This window comes from Eleutherodactylus coqui, chromosome 1 (genome assembly GCF_035609145.1).
Source record: "Eleutherodactylus coqui strain aEleCoq1 chromosome 1, aEleCoq1.hap1, whole genome shotgun sequence".
NCBI classification, from domain to species: Eukaryota; Metazoa; Chordata; class Amphibia; order Anura; family Eleutherodactylidae; genus Eleutherodactylus; species Eleutherodactylus coqui.
Window position 1 is genome coordinate 50517474 of NC_089837.1, and position 27186 is coordinate 50544659.

The window sequence follows — 27186 nt, forward strand, 5'->3', positions numbered from 1 at the left end:
TGGGAATCAGCCCTAAGGGTAGCTTCACACAAGCGTGTTTTTGTGCGTGCATATGTGTGCACAAAAACACGCGTCTATTAGAAACAATGCATTCCCTATGGTGTGTTGCCATGTCCATGTTTTACAGGTGCATGCCTGTAAAGATAGGACATGCGTGCACCATAGGGAATGCACACATTGTCTTCAATGAGCCGCGGCTGCTGCCAGCTACTCCATTAAAGACAATGATCTGCCGGAACCCCTGAATTGTTTTTCAGGGAAGAGCTTTACATATAAGCTCTTGCCTGAAAAACAAGAATTTTAGTGTTAAAAAAATAAATAAATAAAATACTCACCTGTCTGCCGCTGCCATGTCCTTGCAGGGATGAAGAACACATCTGCCGTATACGGCAGATGTTTCCTTCATCCCTGTGAGGAAAAAGAATTCCCTGCTGCACCTGCCACATCTGTGACAGATGCAGCAAAGGAATTCTTCATCCCTGTGGGGAATAAAGAATTCCCTACCACAGCTGTCACAGATGACAGCTGTGGTAGAGGATCCAGCTGCCAGTATCCTGTAATTGTTTTTCAGGAAAGGGCTTAAATATAAGCGCTTTCCTAAAAAACATGAAAGAAAGGTGATTAAAAAAAAAAAAAAACATACTCACCTTTCTTCAGCTGCCGGGGCTCAGCCGCGTCCAGCCGTCTCTTCTCCTGCACTGCTGTTAGGAGTATTCAGCAGGAAGGGATTTAAAATCCCCGCCTGCTGAATGGGCTGCCTCTGATTTGCTGAGCACTGTTACCAATCAGAGGCAGCTCTCAGGTATTTAATGAGAGCTGCCTTTGACTGGTCCCTGCACTTAGCCAATCAGATCCAGCACTCATCCATTCATGTATATAAGTTGACCCCCCTACCACCCTTCCTCCTCTGAAGTGCTCCCAGTCCAGGAGCGTTGCCGTACAGATAACGTGGACTGTAGTACTGGTTTGCATCCTGTGTATCCTCCCTACCTCTGAGCTCTAGCCTGCTGTAACTTTAAAATAATTGTACCTGCATTGCTATTAGTAAGTAAAAGTTATACCGACCCTAACCGTTCCTGCGGACCCAATGTGCGATACACAATTCTGTGTTCTTTTCTTTTCTCCGCTGCATAGCATACCAGTGTGCGGGAACGGTGGTGTCACGCCTCAAACATGTTTCATCCGGCGGTGCTCTAGAAGTGTTGAACGGCTGTGGAGGAAGTCACAAATGTCCGCAGACTTTCTCCACTACAAATTCATGCTCAGAACCTACAACCTTGCCCTCTACCATGCCAAACAAGTCTACTTCACCTCTCTTGTCACTTTAATATCACGCAACACTAAGCGGCTCTTTGATACTTTTTACTCCCTTCTCAGCCCTATACCGCAGCCTCCAGTGATGGATCTCTCTACTTCAAAAAGAAAATTGATGATATCCATCAGGAAATAACTTCCAGATCCCAGAATAGCCCTGACCCTAGTCTTGTCAGCATGGCATCTTACTGCTGCTCACTCAGACCAACAACAGAGGAAGAAGTCTCCAAATTGCTTTCCTCTGCTCGCCCCACCACCTGTGCTAGTGACCCTCTCCCCTCACACCTCCTGCAATCTCTCTCCCCAGTGGTCATCTCCCATCTCACCACTAGATTCAACCTCTCTGGCATCTTTCCCTCTTCTTTCAAACATGCCATCATATCCCCACTGCTAAAGAAGCCGACTCTGGATGCGACTGATGCTGCCAACTACCGACCCAACTCTAATCTCCCCTTCATCTCTAAACTACTAGAACACCTAGTTTAGTCCTGCCTTGTAAGCTATCTATCAGAGAACTCTCTCCTAGATCCCCTACAGTCTGGCTTCCGACCCCAACACTCGAATGAAACTGCCCTTACAAGGGTATCAAATGACCTCCTGACAGCCAAATTGAGGGGTGATTACTCCCTACTGATCCTCCTCGACCTCTCCGCAGCTTTCGACACTGTTAACCACAAACTCCTCCTCAGTATGCTTCGCTCCATCGGCCTAAAGAACACTGCTCTCTCCTGGTTTTCCTCCTACCTATCTGACTGCTCATTCAGCAACTCCTTTGTTGGCTCCACCTCCCCTCCTCTTCCTCTTGCTGTTGGGCTCCACAAGGGTTTGGTCCTTAGCCCACTCCTTTTCTCTACATGCTTATTTTTGCCCTCATCCACTCTCTACTCAATTATTGCAGATCGTTGCTAATCGGCCTCCCCTGCACCAGACTCTACCCTCTCCAATCCATCCTGAATGCAGCAGCCAGGCTCCTCTTCCTGTCCAGACCCTACTTGGATGCCTCTGCCCTGTGCCAGTCACTGCACTGGCTGCCCGTTAAATACAGAATTCAATTTGAACTCCGTACTTGCATCCACAAAGCCCTCCACAGCACAGCGCCACCCTATATTGCCTCCCTCATCTCAATCCATCACCCAGCCCAGTCTCTCCGCTCTAACGAAACTAGACTGCATGCTCCTCTAATTTGAACTTCTCATTCCCGCCTCCAAGACTTCTCCAGAGCAGCATCGGTCCTCTGAAACGCACTACCAAAGGATTCCCGGGCAATCCAGGACTCTCAGAACTTCAAGCGTGCTCTAAAAACGCACCTCTTCAGGGAGGCATACTGCATTCTCTAAACAAATTCCTCTGTACGCCGCCTGATAACATGCTCCCTGACCTAATGAGTGCAATCCTTGCCAGCCACCATCAACTGCCCTTGCAGTCATACCGATTCTGCCATCACACAGCTAAATGTCTGACCCTTGTTTGTGTATAGCATCTGTGTCTGTGGTAATATACAAGTAATACTACCCCCATCAACCCGTTTATTGGCATTCCCTATCCTAGGGGTGTCAAAGGTGACCTGCGATCCTGCTCTGCTCTTGGCTACGTGATATCCCTCAGGTACCAGGGCCTGGTAAGTGCCGCGTGACAAGCCAACATTTATCCCTTCCAACTCTGCACAGTAGTCAAGTGTCTAGGGTCATCTCTCTGGAATGTTGCAGCTGCTGTCACAGTGTTCAGTGATGAGGGGACTCCCCACAGGGATAAAGGAATCCACTTCCGATGCTGTCACAGCAGCAGCAGATCGCAATGTTCTCCCTATCTATGTTTTCAATGGGACTGGCGCTGCTGCCGCCGGCCCTATTGAGGATAAGGTTAAACCCCTGGATCTTGCAGTGTCATATCCCTGCAAGGCAGAAGGAATCCCCTGCCACAACTGTGGCAGCTGCGGCTGGGGATCGCAACCTTCTCCCATTACTTTCAATCGGCCCAGGGCTGCTGCTGGCCCCATTGGAAACGATCGGTGATGTTGCAAAGAGAATGGGTATGCTGCAATTTTATTTTTTTATTTTTTCATGGAGCATCACCAGAGTGAAAATATTGCAAATGAGAATGAAACCATTGGAATTCATTGGTTTCATAATCATGCATTTTCACTCACTAACAGCATGAGAAAATCAACTGATTTTCTTGCCAGTGGGAAGGCTCTGAACCAATCACAGCCATTCAGTGAATGACGACATTGAATGGCTGCATTTAGTTCATCGAGCTCCGGCTCTGATTGGCTGAGCCATGGCGCCCGTGATCCAATCACAGCAATCTTTTGCTGGAGACGGAGTATTGAAGCCTTGCTACCAGGAAGAGAATGCTCTGTCACCGCCGAGGACTACACTGAAGCCTACCAGAGTGCTGCAGCCCAGCCCAGAGTGCTGCTACCATGACCCCTGCTTGTTTTTTGGGTGCGCAAGCAAATGTAACCTGTGGATATTTTTTATATGACATTCGGGTGGTGTCTATGTCTAGCAAGTGTGTCTCCTGGATACATACTATGTCTGCGTTACTGTGCTCTGCTTCCTTCCAAACGAATCTTCTCTTGCATGGAGAGTTTAGACCGTTGGCGTTCAGAGACAGTAATTTTGTAGCCATTTCGGTGGTGACAACGATCGGATCCGCTGAGCAGGAGAGAAGGAATAGTAAACGATGCCTAATAAAACAAAACTGCAAAAGAAACAAACAAAAGGCATGCTATATGTCTCTAACAAGTAGTGAGGTAAACCAGTTGGAGGAATCTCGCTACAGGAAAAATAGCAAGACTGTAGGGGAAAGCAGGACAAGCTAGTGCTTGTACTCTCGTTTGGGGTATGCAAGTTCGCTGGAGTGTGTAGACACTCTATTAAGCAGCATCTGTAATACAGCAGGACCAGAATGATATGGTCGTCAGCGTCTATTCGGGGTAAACTTATTTCTCTTTTCTTCCTTGGAATCCTTTTTTTTCCCTTCTCTTAGGTCTTTCTCTCTTGGGAGCCTTTGGGGCCAGCTCCAGCGCGGACAGGGGGAGAGTCTTGTATCTTTACTCCCCAGGTTTTTAGAATGTCCATTGCCGAAGCAGGATTATGAAAAACGTAGACTGCGTTTTCTTTTGTAGCAATGATTTTTGTTGGGAAACCCCATCTATAGGGTATGTTCGCCTCTCTCAGCGCTGAGGTTACCCAAGCAGAGCCGCGTCTCGCTTCCATGGTGGCTTGAGACAGATCAATAAATAGGCGAATGTCGGTGTAGGGGCTCGGGAGCCTTTTCAGCTTCCTTGCTTTGTTCATGAGAGTTTCCTTTGTGCTGTAATAATGGATACGCACTATAATGTCTCTAGGGCTATTTTCTTTAAGGAATCGTGGGAGAGGGAGTCTATGAGCCCTGTCAATTTTAAGTTCTTGGTCAGGAAGGTCCGGGAGGATTTTCCGTATGAGGCAGGTGACATAATCGGAGATTTCTGCGTTGGAGACTTTCTCGGGTACACCACGGATTTTAATATTATGCCTATCCCTGTCCTCGAGGTCTGTTAGCTTGTTTTGTAGTTTGGTGACCATCCCCTCCAACTCATAGTGCGCGTCTATAAGTTCGTTATGCGACTTGACTAGTTCTTCCATTTTGTTTTCTGTGTTGTTCAATCTGTTGTTAACCTCCAAAACAGAAGAGTTTACATGCTGTGTAAGGCTCTTTAAATCATTATAAATGGTGTTTTTTTAGAGCCATTATTGCTTCTTTAATGTAGGACTCTGAGGCTGGCTTATCAGATGCAGAGAGGCCAGCCAAACCTCCTTCACTCTCATTGTTGAGATCCAGCAGATCAGAGTCCTCCACCTCTGCATCTGCAGACAGCCTCTGTCTCTGTTTGGCTGGGCTGCTGACAATGGAGGAGCTTCCCTGCCTCGCAGTCGACGCCATCTTTTTCTCTGGATGCTGTGCTGTGGAGCCTCATGAAATCTGCAACGTCTCCCCCTCTGCTCCCTCTTCCTCCCGCTCGTCTCTGGTAAGTGTGCCCCGCTCACTGTGCTTATCATCATTCTCTAAGGGCATTAGATCAGGGGAGTCCCGATGTTCCCTTACCAGGAGCTCAGCTGCAGGTGCGTCCTCCGCCGCCATTACAGAGAGGGGGCCACACGGCACAAAGAACTCCTCCAGCCTTGTCGGGTTCGCTCTGGAAGCTCTCCTTCTAGCCATTTTTTTGGTCCTTGATGTTTTCCCCAGCTGTTTATCGGGCAGAAAGGGTCCGCTGGTCGCTGTGTCAGTCGCTGAGTGTCTTACCGAGCGGAGCCTAGAGAAACACGGCCATCTCGGTGTCTCTCCAAGCCACACCCCGATGGGCCAATGTAATTTCATCAAATTATATACCAAGAATGTTGCATTATTTAATGTAGTTAGAGTATTGATTATAGGTATGTATACCTCTAATAGTGAATGTATTTTGCATGCTGTTGCCATTTTTGGTTTCTGCTTCTACTGTATGTTGCAGCCATGGTTTAATGTGCACCTATATATTTCTATTGAGATATATTTCTATTGGGTAGTGCTGACCTATTTTATTCTTTTTTTGTACAATTGCTAAGCGAAGACGTGGGTACCTGCGACTTTTCCACAATGTCTTTGCATAAGGGCCACTATTGAGTTCAATGGAAGCTGTCTGTGCAGAGCCCGCACAAAAATAGAATATGTCGCTATTTTTCCTATGCTCGCGGAAACCACAACTGGTTTCTGCGAGTGAGCAGGAAGTAATTGTTTTACATAGGTTGTAGTGAACGGTATTTGCTGCAGGTCCACGGTGCAGACGCCATCTGTGGCTTCCGCAATGTAAATCCGTTCATATACAGCTGGCCTAAGAGCAGGGAACTGTGGAAGTCTGTGAGGATGTGGCGAAGGTGACTTTTATTAAAAAGTTCAAGAGTGATCTGGAAACCTTTTTTGAGTTTTACAAAATTACATGTTCTAGTCACGAATTAGTTCAGAAGGGTCGCTGATTCGGGGGTTATTCCGATTGCCAGACTTGGAGTCGGGAAGGAATTTTTTTTCCTTAAATGAGTAAAATTGGCTTCTACCTTATTGGGATACTTTTGCCTTCCTCTGGATCAACATTGTAGGGGTGGTAATAGGCTGAACTAGAAGGACAACATGTCTTTTTTCATTCGAATATATTATGCTGCTATGTTCTATGATCTCCAAGCAAACTGGATGGTTTTAGCAAAGCATAGTTGCTAGGGTATGATTTTTAGGGATGGATTTTCTAGAATGATAAGCAGGTTTTGTAAAGGGTCTGTCATTCTCTCCTAAACAGAGTTTCCCTGCAGCACACACTCGTGAAACTTTTTTTTTTCTTTACAATCAAGCACCTAGGAAAACTTGTTATTTTGCTGCACAACTTTGCATACAATTACATCGCAAACAAAATGCAAATGATTATAGTTGTGATGTGATTAGATGAATGGTGTTGCCACAAGTTACTAAAAGTAATTCTACGAGATATGGCTCTACAATGCAATTCTAGAGGCAGCTACCAGAGCTTGAGAGGGGGGGCGATATTGGAATGCATGAAGTTGGATGGTCATATCGATGAATTGTCTACCACCTAGCCCATTCTGACCAGACTGTTAAGGTGTGGGGCCACTGAATGTATGAGGGCACAGACATAAGATGACTGGGCTCAGGACACCCTCGGCAGACCTCCAGTAAAGAGAATCATCTGATTGTCTGGCAAGGTCCATGTGTCTATCAGATTAATTTCCAGGCAATTGGCTGAATGACTTTGGTCTCAAAGCGCACCTTACGTGTACTGCCTTTTGAAATCCACCCACAGTGGCCTCCGTTTGGAGTGGTGTCAGGGATGATAAAACTGGACTGCCAGAGAGTGGAACCAAGTTGTCTTCAGAAACGAATATAGGTTTAGTTTGGACACTGATGGCTGGGTTTGTGTCTGGAGACCTTGGGGTGCAGCCGCAATCCTGCCTTTGCTGTGGAGTGGCACACTGCTAATGTGATGGTCTGGGGCCATTGTATATGACAGTGAGTCACCCCTAGTAGTGTAAAAGGCACAATCACAGGTGAATGATATTTTCAGGACATCCTGCAGCCACATGTGTTCTTCTCATGGCAGCTTCCCAGAGGCATTTTCCAGCAGAATAATGCTTAGCTGCACACAGCAAGGGCATCACAGAAATGTCTCAATGATATTAGCATACTTATATGGCTGCCCACTTGATAGATTTATCACCAATACAGCATTTATGGGACCATCTGGGATACCAACTTTCTCATCCTACATTTAGATGATCTAGAAGCCCAGTTAAAGCAAATGTACACTGATAAGCTGCAGGATACCACACAGAATCTGTATAACTCCATGTCCCGTATCACATCCTGTATCCATGCTAGAGGTGGCTCAACAGGGCACTAAAGCCTCCTTTCAAGTGTTTCCCACAATAAATTATCCTTTTCCTCAGGAATTAATAGAAGTGATTGCAATATCAATCTGAATTGGACCATGTAAAGATCCCATGATATGTGCCGATTTTGTTGATCGACGATAATCAACCTGAGTAAATTGATTATCTATAAGGACCATTGCAATATGTACTGGACCAAACATTATTAGTAGAGATGAGCGAGCACCAAGATGCTCGGGTGCTCATTACTCGGGACGAAATTTTCGCGATGCTCGAGGGTTCGTTTCGAATAACGAACCCCATTGAAGTCAATGAGCGACCCGAGCATTTTTGTATATCGCCGATGCTCGCTAAGGTTTCCATTTGTGAAAATCTGGGCAATTCAAGAAAGTGATGGGAACGACACAGCAACGGATAGGGCAGGCGAGGGGCTACATGTTGGGCTGCATCTCAAGTTCCCAGGTCCCAATATTAAGCCACAATAGCGGAAAGAGTGGGCCCCCACACTCCCAACAATTTTTACTTCTGAAAAGCCCTCATTAGCAATGCATACCTTAGCTAAGCACCACACTACCTCCAACAAAGCACAATCATTGCCTACATGACACTCCGCTGCCACTTCTTCTGGGTTACATGCTGACCAAGCCCCCCCCCCCCCCGCACGACCCAGTGTCCACAGCGCACACCAAAGTGTCCCTGCGCAGCCTTCAGCTGCCCTCATGCCACACCACCCTCATGTCTATTTATAAGTGCGTCTGCCATGAGGAGGAACCGCTGGCACACACTGCAGAGGGTTGGCACGGCTAGGCAGCGACCCTCTTCAAAAGGGGGGGGGGGGGCGATAGCCCACAATGCTGTACAGAAGCAATGAGAAATATAATCCTGTGCCACCGCCATCAGGAGCTGCACACGTGGGCATAGCAATGGGGAACCTATGTGCCACACACTATTCATTCTGTCAAGGTGTCTGCATGCCCCAGTCAGACCGCGTTTTTTTTATAAATAGTCACAGGCAGGTACAACTCCGCAATGGGAATTCCGTGTGCACCCACAGCATGGGTGGCTCCCTGGAACCCACCAGCTGTACATAAATGTATCCCATTGCAGTGCCTTGGACAGCAGAGCTAACGTCAGATTAAATGCAGGTGGGCTTCGGCCCACACTGCATGCCCCAACCTGACCGGGGTTTTTAATTAATAGACACAGGCAGGTACAACTCCCTATTGTGAAGTCCCTGTGGACCCACAGCATGGGTGGGTGCCAGGAAGCCACCGGCGGTACATAAATATATCCCATTGCATTGCCCATCACAGCTGAGGTAATGTCATGTTTAATGCAGGTGGGCTTCGGCTCACACTGCATGTCCCAGTCAGACTGGGGTTCTTTAGAAGTGGACACATGCAGTTACAACTCCGTGTGGACCGACAGCATGGGTGGCTCCCTGAAACCCACTGGTTGTACATAAATGTATCCCATTGCAGTGCCCTGGACAGCAGAGCTAACGTCAGATTAAATAATGCAGGTGGGCTTCGGCCCACACTGCATGCCCCAGTCAGACTGGGGTTCTTTAGAAGTGGACACATGCAGTTACAACTCCGTGTGGGCCGACAGCATGGGTGGCTCCCTAGAACCCACCGGCGGTACATAAATATATCCCATTGCATTGCCCATCACAGCTGAGGTAATGTCATGTTTAATGCAGGTGGGCTTTGGCCCACACTGCATGCCCCAGTCAGACTGGGGTTCTTTAGAAGTGGACACATGCAGTTACAACTCCGTGTGGACCGACAGCATGGGTGGCTCCCTGAAACCCACTGGTTGTACATAAATATATCCCATTGCAGTGCCCAGCACAGCTGATGTAACGTCAGCTTTAATGCAGGTGGGCAAAAAATGAATTGGATTACACTGTAGGCGAGGGCCCCAAAAAACTGGTGTACCAACAGTACTAATGTACGTCAGAAAAATTGCCCATGCCCAACCAAGAGGGCAGGTGAAACCCATTAATCGCTTTGGTTAATGTGGCTTAATTTGTAACTAGGCCTGGAGGCAGCGCAGTTAAAATAAAAATTGGTTCAGGTGCAAGTTTCAACGCTTTAATGAGCATTGAAACGTATAAAAATTGTTTACAAAAATTATATGACTGAGCCTTGTGGGCCTAAGAAAAATTGCCCGTTCGGCGTGATTACGTCAGGTTTCAGGAGGAGGAGCAGGAGGAGGAGGATAAATATTATACACAGATTGATGAAGCTAAAAGGTCCACGTTTTTAATTCCAATGATTTTTTTTTTTTTTTTTAATTTAACTGTTGGCAAGTATCCACATTTACATTGTCAATAACATATTTCTAATCGGTACATATGGATATCTCTGTGCATCAAAACCTTATAATATGTATATATATATATATTTTTTTTTTTTCCTTTATGTTTAAACATATTTTGTGAACGTATGAAAGGGTAGGGAAGGTGGGGAGGGGGAGTTGACAGGGTTGGGGTGTATGGGTGGGTATCAGGCACAAAACAAATTTTATGTTTCTTCAATTTGTGTTCATGTATCTCTTGTTATCCAGGTTCTTCTTGGATTAGTATCCTAGTTACGTTTGATGCTGGTATGGCAGCAGTCCTTTTGTTATTCCGTCCAGCCAGGGTTTCCATGTCTCTCTGAAGTCATGCATTCTGTCTTGTTTAATCGCATACAATTTTTCAAGCGAACAGTGCTCAGTTACCATGTCGATAAGTTTATTTAAGGTGGGGATTTTTGTGGATTTCCACTCTCTGACTAACAATAGTTTGACACTAAGGAGTATATGTGCTATCAACTTTCTGTTATGGGGAGGCGTTTTTTCTAGTTCTAATAGTAGTATGGTTGTCTGTGGTCCAAGAGAGGATCTCAATCCTAGAAGTCGGTTAATCATTGCTAGTACTGACTGCCATAATGGCTGTATATGTGGGCATTCCCATAGTAGGTGTAGTAGAGATCCAGCTTTTCCACATCCTCTCCAGCAGAGTTCCGACACACTCGGAAAGAGTGATGCAAGTTTCAGCGGAGAGTAGTACCATCTCGTCAGTACCTTCTGATGGACCTCCAGAAGTCTGGAGCTCACTGTACTTTTGTAAGTTCTTCTACATGTTTTAGCCCAATATTCCATATCATAGGATATCTTCAAGTCTTTTTCCCAATTAAGTATGTGTATTTTTTTTTGTTTGTTCATGTCCCCCTTGGCTTCTCCATTTAGCACCTCATACCAGATTTTTAGTCTCGTTTTTGGGATTTCTCTGGCAAACAGGAATTTGTATAATTGTGTGGGTAATGATAGTGTTGGAACTTTATTGTCCGTCAGGTAGCTTTTGATTTGTCTGTATTGAAACAGGTTATCTCTATTTAAGTTCCTCTCTTTGCATAATCTGTCGAAGGGTATCAACTTGCTGTTCTTGTATATCTGCTATTAGTTCTATTCCTTTTTTTTTCCAGTCAGTAAGTGACAGGTTTGGGATTAGGAGTTCTAATATGTCAATAGGAAGAGGTATTTGGCTTCTTGGTTGGTGGGTCTTGGAGATTTTTAACGTGTATCTCCATGTTTCAATTGAAATTCTGATTGCTGAGTGTTTTGGGGTTCTTATTGTTGGGTCTATTGCACTTGCGAGTAGTAATGTACCCAAATTTCTACCGCCCCCTAGGTGTTTTTCTATTTCTGGCCAACTCGTGTTATTTTGGGGTTGGCACCATGATCTCAGCTGCTGGAGAATTGTTGCTCTGTGATAGGCTGTGAGGTTGGGAACTCCCACCCCCCCCCCTATCCCTTGAAGAGTATAATATTGCCGCCGCTACTCTTGGTTTTTTGTTTTGCCATATAAATGCCATCATTTGTTTTTGGAGGCTTTTGATTATTTTTTGGGGGAGGGGGAAAATCATAGTCCTAAAAATGTAAAGGACTTTTGGAAGTGCCATCATCTTATACAAAGTTATCCTTCCCAACCATGATGGTTCTGTTTTTTCAAATCTTTCCAGATCAGATTGGAGCGACTTAAGTAATGAGTTGATATTTATTTGAGGGGTGTCATTTAAAGGGGTAGTTAGTTTTAGTCCTAGGTATGGGATCTGTTTTTCTTCCCAGGAGAAGGGGAATTCTTTTTTAACTATTTCTTTGAGAGTTTTGGTTATTCCCACTCCCAGTAGTTGGGACTTATGTGAATTAATTTTGTAGTATGAGACTTGTCCGAATTTGTTAATGATTTTTATTATTGCCCTGAGTGAAGGTAGTGGGTTAGACATAAGTAGTGCGACATCATCCGCAAAAAGGCCGATTTTATGTTGGCGAAATGGCAGTGGGATTCCTTTTATTTCTGGGTCTGTTCTAATTGTTTCTGCAAACGGTTCCATTGTCAGAACGAACAACAGGGGTGACAATGGGCACCCCTGGCGGGTGCCGTTTGATATTTGGAATGGAGTTGAAAGTGTTCCGTTTATTAATACTCTAGCGGAGGGGACTGTATATAACGCCTGTATGGCCCTCAGTATTTCTCCTTTGAATCCAAATTTTTTAAGGACCGAGAAGGCGTACTCCCAATGGATCCTGTCGAACGCCTTCTCCGCATCCAGGGTTAGGAGCAGAGAAGGCGTTCGCATCTCCGTCATCTTCTCCATCAGTCCCAATATTCTCCTCGTCCCATCTGATGCTTGCCGGCCCTGGGTGAACCCCACCTGATCACTATGCACTAATTCTGGGATGATATCTTTCAGTCTTTGTGCTAGGATTTTTGAGTAGATTTTTATGTCACTATTCAGTAGTGAAATTGGTCTAAAATTTGTCGGAGAGGAGGGGTCTTTACCAGGTTTGGGAATAGCCACTATCGTAGCCTGGAGCATTTCTGCAGGCAGGGTTCCTGTTTTTTTTATTTCGTTGAATATTTTTGTAAGGCTTTTAATTAGCTCTATTTTATAGGTCTGATAGTACTCGTTAGAGTACCCATCCGGCCCTGGTGCTTTATCCTTTTTTAGATCGCTAATCGTCTTTAGAATTTCTTGTTCTGTTATTGGGGCATTCAATTTGTCTAATTGTTCCTTATTTATGGTTGGGAGGTTGATATTATCTAGGAATTCCCCAATGCTGTCTTTGTTAGGCTGGGTTACTGTCGGGTCGTCTTTCAAGTTGTAGAGTTTGGCGTAGAATTTTTTAAAAATCTCTGCTATGTCTTTTGGGTTATGTGTTTTGTTTTCAGATCCTATTTCTTTTATGTATGGAATTCTTGCTTTGATTCTTGCTTGTTTGACTCTGCGTGCCATATAGCTAGTGAACTTGTTATTTTCTGTGTAATAAGTTGTTTTATATGTTCTGATCTGTTTTTCATGTTGTAACAGTAGGAGGTCTCTTAATTGTTGTCTAGTGCTGAGGAGTTTTTTATGTAGCGTGTCCGTCGGTGTTTTTTGAATTTCTGTTTCTAGGTCTTTTAGTTGAGTAAGTAAATTGTCAAGGTTTTTTGTTTTTTCCTTTTTGTAGCGGGAGCCTTGCTGAATTAATATGCCCCTGATGACTGTCTTGTGTGCATTCCATAATACAAATGGGCTGGTTTCGGGGAGGTCATTAAATGTAAAATATTCCTTAATGGCTTCAGATATTTGTTTTTTGTACGGGTCAGCCTTCATCAAAAACAGATTATTTCTCCATATTTTTGGAGTGTTTGCTGACTGTGATAAGCTCATGGTTAGGAAAACCGGAGCGTGGTCCGACCAAGAGGTTATCCCAATTGAGGCATCTTTCACTTTTGGTAGTAGGAAGAAGTCCACCAGGATCATATCGATCCTGGTGAAGGTTCTGTGCCTAGAGGAGTAAAATGTATATTCCCTGGCATTTGCGTTGATGCATCTAAATGAATCATACATTTCTTCCTTTAGTAGCCAAGGTGCTAGCGTGGGTGATGCCATCCTTTTGTTATTGGTGTCAATACCTCGATCATGGATCAAGTTAAAATCACCACATAACAAAAGCTGACCCTTTTTGATTTTGTTAATTTTCCTCATCAGCCTGTTAAGGAAGTGTATCTGAGCACTGTTCGGTACATATACATTTACAAGTGTTACCAGCAAATCATTCAATTGACAGATCAGTATTACATATCTACCATTCACGTCCGATGTTGACTCGATCAGTTTGAAGTCCACAGAGTCCTTAATCGCAATTAGTACTCCTGCCTTCTTCTTTTCCGTACAAGACATGTAGACTTCGGGGAACTTTGGATGTGAGAATTTTGGATGTTTTTCTTTTATGAAGTGTGTCTCTTGCAGACAAATAATATCCGCCCCCTCAGCTAATGCATCCCTCCAGAGGGACGACCTTTTGTGTGGGGAGTTGAGGCCCTTTACATTATATGACATTATCTTCACCTTCATGATGGCGGGATGTTTAGATGCTTTGTTTTAAGTTTTGTAATCCTAGGATCTGGATCTCCCAAGTTATCCTTCTCGTTTAGTGGTTTCTCTATTCGTTCTGTTTTGTTGTATTCCTTTTGGTTTAGCTTTGCTTCTTCTATTGTATTGTGCCTTTGAGGTGGGTGGAGGTAATTGGGTAAAAACTGATCCCCTAACCAGGCGGGGAGAAAAACAAAAAACAAAATCAAAGTGAGAGATTCTCTCTTTCGGCTTTCAGGCGTCTTCAGAGAGAGCATCACTTGTTGTTGGGGGGAAATAAGTCCAGCCTGTGCGAGTGTCCAGGCCCTATTTTAACCTGTAATTGGATTTCGTCGAGGGTTCTTAGTTTCTTTCTGTGTTTTTTTTTTTTGTCAGGAAGCGAGGGGAGGGGGGCTCGTCGGCGGGTCTTTAGTTTTGCTTGTTTAAGGTGTCGCCTTCAGTCATTGGCTATTTCGTTCCATTCTGGGTCGAGACGTCTCGGGGTGTTGGGTCTTTCTGTATGTATATTCCATTTTTTTAAAGTTTGAATGCCTTCTTCTGGGTTTTGTATCAAGTAATTTTTTCCGTCTTTGTTTATTATCAGTTTGGGTGGGAATCCCCATTTGTAAAGAATCTTGTTCTCTCGGAGGGCTAGCGTGATCTCTCGGAATTTCTTCCTTGATTGTATCGTCGCTTGTGAGAGGTCTGTGAACAGCTTTATATGATTGTATGATGTTGGTAATGATGTATTTTTTCTCGTTTCATATAAGAGTCTCTCTTTAATATGAAAAAAGTGGATCCTCACAATAACGTCTCTGGGGAGGTGGTTTGGCACTGAGTTAGCCCGGGGCAGTCTATGTGCCCTGTCAATTATTCTTTCCTCCTCCGTCGAGTCAGGCAGTAAGCATTTTATAAATTGTTGGAGGTATCTTTTTAGTTCTGAGTTCGGGACCGTTTCCTCTATCCCCCTTATTTTCAGATTATTTCGTCTACTTCGGTCCTCCATATCTGCCACTTTCCTTTTTAGTGCTTCCAGCTCGTCTGCTACACTATAATGCGCGTCTATTAAGTCGTTGTGAGACGTCGTCATTTCTGCCATTTTCCCCTCCATGTGATCCACTCTGTTGCCCAGGTCTGTCACTGATGAGTTTAATGAGGCTGACATGGAGGACATGTCCCTTTGCAGGGACTCTCTCAGCGCTATTATCATATTTTTTATAAATTTTTCAGACGCTGGTTGTTCTGAGCATTGCATGTTCTGGATAGTGTCAGCAGAGTTAACTTCCACTGATTTTGTGTTGCCCTGTTTTTCTTGGGTCTGCACAATCAGGGGGTCCCGGGGGCTGTCATGTTCTGGGGGCTCTGTTGCTGTGTGTTCTGCTACTGCATGACTTAACTGCTGTGTTGGAGTAGCGGGGGGTCTGTTAGCCGGCCTCGTGTCAGGCGCCATCTTGGATGCTCCTGCCTGTGCCTGTTTTTCTTTCCCCAGCCCTGGGCTTCTTCTTAATGCTGTGGCTAGGGGTTTTGAGAGTAGGGGCACGGAAGAGGGTCCTTTACCTTTTTTCTGAGTGTTTCTCTGCTCCTCCGTTTCGTCCGCTCTCCCCCCGTCTCGTTCGCCGGCTGCCCGCTCCGCTGCCGCTCGCTCCGTCTCCTCTCCTCCGCTCGGCCGTGCTGCAAAAAAGTTGGTGAGCCGCTGCGGTCCCGTCTTAACCCTCCGTCTCGCTGCCATCTCCGGTGAGTGTTAGCGCTGTTTTTCTCCTCTTTGAGTGGCGTTTTCAGTCGCTTTAAGGGCCGGTTCTCGCTGAGCTCAGAGGCTTGCGACTACTCCGGTCTCCATCCAGGCCACGCCCCAAAGGTCCACGTTTTTGATGGTGATAGAGAACAATGCTTCCATCCGCGGGTGCAGCCTATGTATTGCTTAGGTATCGCTGCTGTCCGCTGGTGGAGAAGAGAAGTCTGGGGAAATCCAGGCTTTGTTCATCTTGATGAGTGTAAGCCTGTCGGCACTGTCGGTTGACAGGCGGGTACACTTATCTGTGATGATTCCCCCAGCCGCACTAAACACCCTCTCTGACAAGACGCTAGCCGCAGGACAAGCAAGCACCTCCAGGGCATACAGCGCGAGTTCAGGCCACGTGTCCAGCTTCGACACCCAGTAGTTGTAGGGGGCAGAGGCGTCACGGAGGACGGTCGTGCGATCGGCTACGTACTCCCTCACCATCCTTTTACAGTGCTCCCGCCGACTCAGCCTTGACTGGGGAGCGGTGACACAGTCTTGCTGGGGAGCCAGAAAGCTGTCAAAGGCCTTAGAGACTGTTCCCCTGCCTGTGCTGTACATGCTGCCTGATCTCCGCGCCTCCCCTGCTACCTGGCCCTCGGAACTGCGCCTTCGGCCACTAGCGCTGTCGGATGGGAATTTTACCATCAGCTTGTCCGTCAGGGTCCTGTGGTATAGCATCACTCTCGAACCCCTTTCCTCCTCGGGTATGAGAGTGGAAAGGTTCTCCTTATACCGTGGGTCAAGCAGTGTGTACACCCAGTAATCCGTAGTGGCCAGAATGCGTGTAACGCAAGGGTCACGAGAAAGGCATCTTAACATGAAGTCAGCCATGTGTGCCAGGGTACCTGTACGCAACACATGGCTGTCCTCACTAGGAAGATCACTTTCAGGATCCTCCTCCTCCTCAGGCCATACACGCTGAAAGCGTGACAGGCAAGCAGCATGGGTACCCTCAGCAGTGGGCCCGGCTGTCTCTTTCCCTTGCTCCTCCTCAGGCTCCTCCCCCTCCACCTCCTCTTCCTCCTCCTCAACGCGCTGAGATATAGACAGGAGGGTGCTCTGACTATCCAGCAACATACTGTCTTCCCCCGCCTCCGTTTCCGAGCGCAAAGCGTCTGCCTTTATGCTTTGCAGGGAACTTCTCAAGAGGCATAGCAGAGGAATGGTGATGCTAATGATTGCAGCATCGCCGCTCACCATCTGGGTAGACTCCTCAAAGTTTCCAAGGACCTGGCAGATGTCTGCCAACCAGGCCCACTCTTCTGTAAAGAATTGAGGAGGCTGACTCCCACTGCACCGCCCATGTTTGAGTTGGTATTCCACTATAGCTCTACGCTGCTCATAGAGCCTGGCCAACATGTGGAGCGTAGAGTTCCACCGTGTGGGCACGTCGCACAGCAGTCGGTGCACTGGCAGATATAACCGATGTTGCAGGGTGCGCAGGGTGGCAGCGTCCGTGTGGGTCTTGCGGAAATGTGCGCAGAGCCGGCGCACCTTTCCGAGCAGGTCTGACAAGCGTGGGTAGCTTTTCAGAAAGCGCTGAACCACCAAATTAAAGACGTGGGCCAGGCATGGCACATGCGTGGGGCTGCCGAGCTGCAGAGCCGCCACCAGGTTACGGCCGTTGTCACACACGACCATGCCCGGTTGGAGGCTCAGCGGCGCAAGCCAGCGGTCGGTCTGCTCTGTCAGACCCTGCAGCAGTTCGTGGGCCGTGTGCCTCTTCCCTCCTAAGCTCAGTAGTTTCAGCACGGCCTGCTGACGCTTGCCCACCGCTGTGCTGACGTGCTGCTGCTGACACATCTTGATTGCGAGACAGAGGTTGCGGAGGAGGAGGAGGGTGGTTTAGCGGAGGAAGCATACACCGCCGCAGATACCACCACCGAGCTGGGGCCCGCAATTCTGGGGGTGGGTAGGACGTGAGCGGTCCCAGGCTCTGACTCTGTCCCAGCCTCCACTAAATTCACCCAATGTGCCGTCAGGGAGATATAGTGGCCCTGCCCGCCTGTGCTTGTCCACGTGTCCGTTGTTAAGTGGACCTTGGCAGTAACTGCGTTGGTGAGGGCGCGTACAATGTTGCGGGAGACGTGGTCGTGCAGGGCTGGGACGGCACATCGGGAAAAGTAGTGGCGACTGGGAACTGAGTGGCACGGGGCCGCCGCCGCCATCATACCTTTGAAAGCCTCCGTTTCCACAACCCTATACGGCAGCATCTCCAGGCTGATAAATTTGGCTATCTGCACGTTTAACACTTGAGCGTGCGGGTGCGTGGCGGCGTACTTGCGCTTGCGCTCCAACACTTGCGCTAGCAACGGCTGGACAGTGCGCTGAGAGACATTGGTAGATGGGGCCGAGGACAGGGGAGGTGAGGGTGTGGGTGCAGGCCAGGAGACTGTAGTGCCTGTGTCCAGAGAGGGGGGTTGGATCTCAGTGGCAGGTTGGGGCACAGGGGGAGAGGCAGCGGTGCAAACCGGAGGCGGTGAACGGCCTTCGTCCCACCTTGTGGGGTGCTTGGCCATCATATGTCTGCGCATGCTGGTGGTGGTGAGGCTGGTGGTGGTGGCTCCCCGGCTGATCTTGGCGCGACAAAGGTTGCACACCACTGTTTGTCGGGCGTCTGCACTCTCAGTGAAAAACTGCCAGACCTTAGAGCACTTCGGCCTCTGCAGGGTGGCATGGCGCGAGGGGGCGCTTTGGGAAACAGTTGGTGGATTATTCGGTCTGGCCCTGCCTCTTCCCCTGGCCACCGCACTGCCTCTTCCAACCTGCCTTGCTGCTGCACTTGCCTCCCCCTCTGAAGACCTGTCCTCAGTAGGCTTAGCAAACCAGGTGGCGTCAGTCACCTCATCGTCCATCTGCTCTTCCTCTGAATCCTTTGTGCGCTCCTCCCTCGGACTTACTCCAATTACTACTACCTGAGTGATAGACAACTGTGTCTCATCATCATCGTCCTCCTCACCCACTGAAAGGTCTTGAGACAGTTGCTGGAAGTCCCCAGCCTCATCCCCCGGACCCCGGGAACTTTCCAAAGGTTGGGCATCGGTCACGACAAACTCCTCCAGTGGGAGAGGATTCGGAACCATTGCTGTCCATTCTGGGCAGGGGCCCGAGAACAGTTCCTGGGAGTCTGCCTGCTCCTCAGAATGTGTCATTCTAATGGAGTGAGGAGGCTGGGAGGAAGGAGGAGCAGCAGCCAGAGGATTCAGAGTTGCAGCAGTGGACGGCGCAGAACTCTGGGTGGTCGATAGATTGCTGGATGCACTTTCTGCCATCCACGACAGGACCTGCTCACACTGCTCATTTTCTAATAAAGGTCTACCGCGTGGACCCATTAATTGTGAGATGAATGTGGGGACGCCAGAAACGTGCCTCTCTCCTAATCCCGCAGCAGTCGGCTGCGATACACCTGGATCAGGAGCTCGGCCTGTGCCCACACCCTGACTTGGGCCTCCGCGTCCTCGCCCGCATCCACGTCCTCTAGGCCTACCCCTACCCCTCAGCATGCTGTATTACAGTAGTGCAGAAACAGAACGCTGTAATTAAATGTGCCGCTTATTGGCCTGTGGTTGGAGGCTGACTTCACTTACGGAACGCACAGCAGAGGCAGAAAAGAATTTTGCGCAAGCCTGCTGTAACACTTAGCTGGCTGCGTATGAATTAGGACAACTACCCCCAGCAGAGAAGCAGTACACTGAGGACGGTCACAGGCAGCCCAAATAGATTTTTTTTCCCCACATTTTTTAGGAAAAGCCCACTGCCTATATAGACTGTATATGTCTTTCACTGTCCCTGCCTCACCAGTACTGGCCCTGGACTATGTAAAATTACTGCAGACTGTTTCACTCTGGACAGGATGACAGCGGTGATGTAAGAGGCAATGCAGAGCCAGGAAAGAATTTTGCGCAAGCCTGCTGTAACACTTAGCTGGCTGCGTATGAATTAGGACAACTACCCCCAGCAGAGATGCAGTACAGTCAGGACGGTCACAGGCAGCCCAAACAGATTTTTGTCCACTGCCTATATAGACTGTACATGTCTTTCACTGTCCCTGCCTCACCACCACTACTGGCCCTGGACTATGTAAAATTACTGCAGGACGCAATGCTCTGGACGCAATGCTCTGCACGGCCGATATACAAAAAAAAAAAAATGTGCAACACTGCAAAAAGCAGCCTCAGGAGTACTGCACATGGTCAGATGTGGCTCTAAGAAGGACCGTTGGGGTTCTTGAAGCCTAAAATCAATCCTAACACTCTCCCTATAGCAGCTCCGGCATCAGCAGCACTTTCCCTGATCTCTGTCAGAATGCATCTGTGGCGAGCCATGGGAGGCGCCGATTTATATACTCGGGTGACACCTGATCTCGCCAGCCACTCACTGCAGGGGGGTGGTATAGGGCTTGAATGTCGCAGGGGGAAGTTGTAATGCCTTCCCTGTCTTTCTATTGGCCAGAAAAGCGCGCTAACATCTCAGAGATGAAAGTGAAAGTAACTCAAACATCGCGTGGTGCTCGCCTCTAGTAACGAGCATCTCCAACACGCTAATACTCGAACGAGTATCAAGCTCGGACGAGTACGTTCGCTCATCTCTAATTATTAGGCATATGTAATTGTCCATAAAAACATAGAATCCATTAACCTGGTGACTATTCCATACATGAATTACTGAGAAGGAGCATAAAACAAGTTCTTGGCATACATTTGATGTTCTACTTGGTGTCACATTCCACATCTTCTATGTTTAGAAAAATGGAATCGCAGAACAAGATATTCCTTCTTTTGTTAATCCAAGAGTCAACTTTTCTATAAGAAGCCTTAACACTTACTGATTACTGTGAGCTGGAATATGGTTTTCTCCAGCAGGTTTCAGGGTATTTTGTAGCTTCCAAATTGTATAGTGTGCACACATCATCGACCAGATCAGACACAAGTTATTAGTCTCATATCCAAAATGGCTCTGTGGGCAGGAACGTCCAAACAGCCTCTTTTATTACAAGACATAACACCTGCCCTTTAATGGGCGTGCAACAGATTACATCAGTAACATATAGGATTCTCATTTGTCGGATCATATAGAATCCCCCACCACTCTCCGAAGTCCACTGTGTGTCTCATTTGTCCTTTGTTCTTATCAACGTGTGCTCAAAACTGAAACTGAAAGTAAGTATCTCTTTGTTGAAGAAGATTCTGTGTGGGGGGCAGGGCTGGGGAAACATCCAAGATGAACACAAGCAATAACATATAACACTGTGATTTAACTCTTTCCTTTTGCAGCAGAGTTCCACATTAGGCTGAAGTCACAAAACACACATCTTTTCACCATGCCATTGTCCAGCAATTACTATAATGAAATTATGCAGTCATTAGCCTCAAAGAGTTAAAGTCACTACAGCTGCGTAATACATCTAGTTTGGTACCAATTAGTGATGAGCGAACGTACTCGTCCGAGCTTGATGCTCGGGCGAATATTAGGGTGTTCGGGATACTCGTTACTCTTAACGAGCACCACGCGGTGTTCGGGTTACTTTCACTTTCCTCTGTGAGACGTTAGCGCGCTTTTCTGGCCAATTGAAAGACAGGGAAGGCATTACAACTTCCCCCTGTGACGTTCAAGCCCTATACCACCCCCCTGCTGTGAGTGGCTGGGGAGATCAGATGTCACCCGAGTATAAAAGTCGGCCCCTCCCGCGGCTCGCCTCAGATGCCTTGTGAGTTAGCTGAGGGAAAGTGCTGCTGCTGGTGCTGCTGTAGGGAGAGTGTTAGGAGTGAGTGTAGGCTTCAAGAACCCCAACGGTCCTTCTCAGGGCCACATCTATCAGTGTGCAGTACTGTGGAGGGTGCTGTTAGCAGTGTTACACAATTTTTATTTTTTTCAAAATCGGCTGTCTGCAGAGCATTGCGCCCTGCAGTAATAGTCCAGGGACAGAAGTGGTGGTTAGGCAGGGAGAGTGTTAGGAGTGAGTGTAGGCTTCAAGAACCCCAACGGTCCTTCTTAGGGCCACATTTAACCGTGTGCAGTACTGTGCAGGCCGCTGTTAGCAGTGTTGCATTTTTTTTTTCAAAATCGGCTGTGCAGAGCATTGCGTCCTGCAGTAATACTACAGGGAGAGAATTGTGTAGGCAGGGCCAGAAGACATATATTATTGATTGAATATAGTCAGTGGGCCTTTTCTTTAAAAAAAAAAAGGGAAAAATTCTATGTGGCCTGCCTCTGTCAGTCCTCAGCGTTCTGTGTACGTGTGTGGTGGGTGGAGATAGTAAAAAAATCATACGCAGCCAGCTACGTTTAACAGCAGTCTTGCGCCAATTTATTTCCTGCCTTCCTGGGAAAAATCACCGCTCTGCTGCACTTCATATAACTGCATTTCTGTGGAACAGATTTCTTATCTGATTGAATATAGTCAGTGGGCCTTTTCTTTTAAAAAAAAGGGAAAAATTCTATGTGGCCTGCCTCTGTCAGTCCTCAGCGTTCTGTGTACGTGTGTGGTGGGTGGAGATAGTAAAAAAATCATAAGCAGCCAGCTACGTTTAACAGCAGTCTTGCGCCAATTTTTTTCCTGCCTTCCTGGGAAAAATCACCGCTCTGCTGCACTTCATATAACTGCATTTCTGTGGAACAGATTTCTTATTTGATTGAATATAGTCAGTGGGCCGGCCTTCCCTTTAAAAAAAAAAGGGAAAAATTCTATTTGTCCTGCAGGCTTGCGCCAATTTATTTCCTGCCTGGGAAATCACTGGTAATACAGCATGCTGAGGGGTAGGGGTAGGCCTAGAGTACGTGGACGTGGCGGAGGACGCGTAGGCCCAAGTAAGGGTGTGGGCACAGGCCGAGCTCCTGATCCAGGTGTATCGCAGCCGACTGCTGCGCGATTAGGAGAGAGGCACGTTTCTGGCGTCCCCACATTCATCGCCCAATTAATGGGTCCATGCGGGAGACCTTTATTAGAAAATGAGCAGTGTGAGCAGGTCCTGTCCTGGATGGCAGAAAGTGCTTCGAGCAAGCTATCATCCACCCACAGTTCTGCGCCGTCCAGTGCTGCAAATCCGAATCCTCTGGCTGCTGCTCCTCCTTCCTCCCAGCCTCCTCACTCCACTACAATGACACATGCTCAGGAGCGGGAAGACTCCCAGGAACTGTTCTCGGGCCCCTGCTCAGATTGGGCAGCAGTGGTTCCTCTCCCACCAGAGGAGTTTATTGTCACTGATGCCCAACCATTGGAAAGTTCCCGGGGTCCGGGGGATGAGGCTGGGGACTTCCAGCAACTGTCTCAAGACCTTTCAGTGGGTGAGGAGGACGATGACGATGAGACAAAGTTGTCTATCACTCAGGTAGTAGTAAGGGCAGTAAGTCCGAGGGAGGAGCACACAGAGGATTCGGAGGAAGAGCAGCAGGACGATGAGGTGACTGACCCCACCTGGTTTGCAACGCCTACTGAGGACAGGTCTTCAGAGGGGGAGGCAAGGGCAGCAGCAGGGCAGGTTGCAAGAGGCAGTGCGGTGGCCAGGGGTAGAGGCAGGGCCAGACCGAATAATCCACCAACTGTTTCCCAAAGCGCACCCTCGCGCCATGCCACCCTGCAGAGGCCAAGGTGCTCTAAGGTCTGGCAGTTTTTTACAGAGATGCCTGACGACCGACGAACAGTGGTGTGCAACCTTTGTCGCGCCAAGATCAGCCGGGGAGCCACCACCAACAGCCTCCCCACCACCAGCATGCGCAGACATATGATGGCCAAGCACCCCACAAGGTGGGACGAAGGCCGTTCACCGCCTCCGGTTTGCACCGCTGCCTCTCCCCCTGTGCCCCAACCTGCCACTGAGATCCAACCCCGCTCTGAGGACACAGGCACTACCGTCTCCTGGCCTGCACCCACACCCTCACCTCCGCTGTCCTCGGCCCAATCCAGCAATGTCTCGCACCGCACCGTCCAGCCGTCGCTACCGCAAGTGTTTGAGCGCAAGCGCAAGTACGCCACCATGCACCCGTACGCTCAAGCGTTAACCGTCCACATTTATCAGCCTTGAGATGCTGCCGTATAGGGTTGTGGAAACGGAGTCCTTCAAAAGTATGATGGCGGAGGCGGCCCCGCGCTACTCAGTTCCCAGTCGCCACTACTTTTCCCGATGTGCCGTCCTAGCCCTGCACGACCACGTCTCCCGCAACATTGTACGCGCCCTCACCAACGCGGTTACTGCCAAGGTCCACTTAACAACGGACACGTGGACAAGCACAGGCGGACAGGGCCACTATATCTCCCTGACGGCACATTGGGTGAATTTAGTGGAGGCTGGGACAGAGTCAGAGCCTGGGACCGCTCACGTCCTACCCACCCCCAGAATTGCGGGCCCCAGCTCGGTGGTGGTATCTGCGGCGGTGTATGCTTCCTCCACTAAACCACCCTCCTCCTCCTCCTCCTCTAACGCAACCTCTGTCTCGCAATCAAGATGTGTCAGCAGCAGCAGCGCGTCGCCAGCAGTCGGTGTCGCGCGTCATGGCAGCACAGCGGTGGGCAAGCGTCAGCAGGCCGTGCAGAAACTACTCAGCTTAGGAAATAAGAGGCACACGGCCCACGAACTACTGCAGGGTCTGACAGAGCAGACCGACCGCTGGCTTGCGCCGCTGAGCCTCCAACCGGGCATGGTCGTGTGTGACAACGGCCGTAACCTGGTGGCGGCTCTGCAGCTCGGCAGCCTCACGCACGTGCCATGCCTGGCCCACGTCTTTAATTTGGTGGTTCAGCGCTTTCTGAAAAGCTACCCACGCTTGTCAGACCTGCTCGTAAAGGTGCGCCGGCTCTGCGCACATTTCCGCAAGTCCCACACGCACGCTGCCACCCTGCGGACCCTGCAACATCGGTTTACTCTGCCAGTGCACCGACTGCTGTGCGACGTGCCCACACGGTGGAACTCTACGCTCCACATGTTGGCCAGGCTCTATGAGCAGCGTAGAGCTATAGTGGAATACCAACTCCAACATGGGCGGCGCAGTGGGAGTCAGCCTCCTCAATTATTTTCAGAAGAGTGGGCCTGGTTGGCAGACATCTGCCAGGTCCTTCGAAACTTTGAGCAGTCTACCCAGGTGGTGAGCGGCGATGCTGCCATCATTAGCGTCAACATTCCTCTGCTATGCATCTTGAGAAGTTCCCTGCAAAGCATAAAGGCAGACGCTTTGCGCTCGGAAACAGAGTCGGGGGAAGACAGTATGTCGCTGGATAGTCAGAGCACCCTCCTGTCTATATCTCAGCGTGTTCAGGAGGAGGAGGAGGAGGATGAGGAGGATGAGGAGGAGGGGGAAAAGACAGCCGGGCCCACTGCTGACGGTACCCATGCTGCTTGCCTGTCATCCTTTCAGCGTGTATGGCCTGAGGAGGAGGAGGATGATCCTGAAAGTGATCTTCCTAGTGAAGACAGCGATGTGTTGCGTACAGCTACCCGGGCACACATGGCTGACTTCATGTTAGGATGCCTTTCACGTGACCCTCGCGTTACACGCATTCTGGCCACTACGGATTACTGGGTGTACACACTGCTCAACCCACGGTATAAGGAGAACCTTTCCACTCTCATTCCCGAAGAGGAAAGGGGTTCGAGAGTGTTGCTATACCACAGGACCCTGGCGGACAAGCTGATGGTAAAATTCCCATCCGACAGCGCTAGTGGCAGAAGGCGCAGTTCCGAGGGCCAGGTAGCAGGGGAGGTGCGGAGATCGAGCAGCATGTACAGCACAGGCAGTACAACAGTCTTTAAAGGAGATGTCCCGCGCCGAAACGGGTTTTTTTTTTTTTAAACCCCCCCCCCGTTCGGCGCGAGACAACCCCGATGCAGGGGTTAAAAAAACCACCCGCACAGCGCTTACCTGAATCCCGGCGGTCCGGTGACTTCAATACTTACCGCTGAAGATGGCCGCCGGGATCCTCTATCTTCGTGGACCGCAGCTCTTCTGTGCGGTCCACTGCCGATTCCAGCCTCCTGATTGGCTGGAATCGGCACGTGACGGGGCGGAGCTACACGGAGCTACACGGAGCCCCATAGAGAACAGCAGAAGACCCGGACTGCGCAAGCGCGGCTAATTTGGCCATCGGAGGCCAAAAATTAGTCGGCACCATGGAGACCAGGACGCTAGCAACGGAGCAGGTAAGTAAAAAACTTTTTATAACTTCTGTATGGCTCATAATTAATGCACAATGTATATTACAAAGTGCATTATTATGGCCATACAGAAGTGTATAACCCCACTTGCTGCCTCGGGACATCTCCTTTAAGGCCCTGGACAGCTTTATGGCTCCCCAGCAAGACTGTGTCACCGCTCCCCAGTCAAGGCTGAGTCGGCGGGAGCACTGTAAAAGGATGGTGAGCGAGGAAGTAGCCGATCGCACGACCGTCCTCCCTGACGCCTCTGCCACCTACAACTACTGGGTGTCGAAGCTGGACACGTGGCCTGAACTCGCGCTGTATGCCCTGGAGGTGCTTGCTTGTCCTGCGGCTAGCGTCCTGTCAGAGAGGGTGTTTAGTGCGGCTGGGGGAATCATCACAGATAAGCGTACCCGCCTGTCAACCGACAGTGCCGACAGGCTTACACTCATCAAGATGAACAAAGCCTGGATTTCCCCAGACTTCTCTTCTCCACCAGCGGACAGCAGCGATACCTAAGCAATACGTAGGCTGCACCCGCGGATGGAAGCATCGTTCTCTCTCACCATCCAAAACGGGGACATTTCTGCTTCATCAATCTGTGTATAATAGTCCTCCTCCTCCTCCTCCTCCTGCTCCTCCTCCTGAAACCTCACGTAATCACGCTGAACGGGCAATTTTTCTTAGGCCCACAAGGCTCAGTCATATAATTTTTGTAAACAATTTTTATACGTTTCAATGCTCATTAAAGCGTTGAAACTTGCACCTGAACCAATTTTTATTTTAACTGGGCTGCCTCCAGGCCTAGTTACCACTTAAGCCACATTAACCAAAGCGATTAATGGGTTTCACCTGCCCTCTTGGCTGGCCATGGCCAATTTTTCTGATGTACATTAGTACTGTTGATACAGCAATTTTTGTGGGCCCTCGCCTACAGTGTAATCAAATTAATTTTTAGCCCACCTGCATTACAGCTGACGTTACATCCGCTGTGTTGGGCAATGCAATGGGATATTTTTATGTACCGCCGGTGGGTTCCAGGGAGCCACCCATGCTGTGGGTCCACAGGGAATTATAAATGCATCTGTTTCCACTTCTAAAGAACCCCAGTCTGACTGGGGCATGCAGTGTGGGCCGAAGCCCACCTGCATTAAGCACGACAT

The 27186-nt window shown here is 48.7% G+C and overlaps 1 protein-coding gene across 4 annotated transcripts in view; it reads left to right on the top strand.

The window, feature by feature from the left end:
- LOC136620743 (cytochrome P450 2C5-like) overlaps positions 1-27186 on the top strand; it is a 74033-nt gene that overhangs the window by 1866 nt on the left and 44981 nt on the right. For 2 of the 4 annotated variants that reach the window (XM_066595701.1, XM_066595728.1), the window contains exon 1: positions 4181-4252. The exons of the other annotated variants lie outside the window; for them this stretch is intronic. In XM_066595701.1, coding sequence (XP_066451798.1) covers positions 4225-4252 — 28 coding nt within the window. In that variant the 5' untranslated portion in view covers positions 4181-4224. Of the gene's footprint in view, positions 1-4180; positions 4253-27186 lie in introns of those variants that run through there. 4 annotated transcript variants of the gene reach the window in all.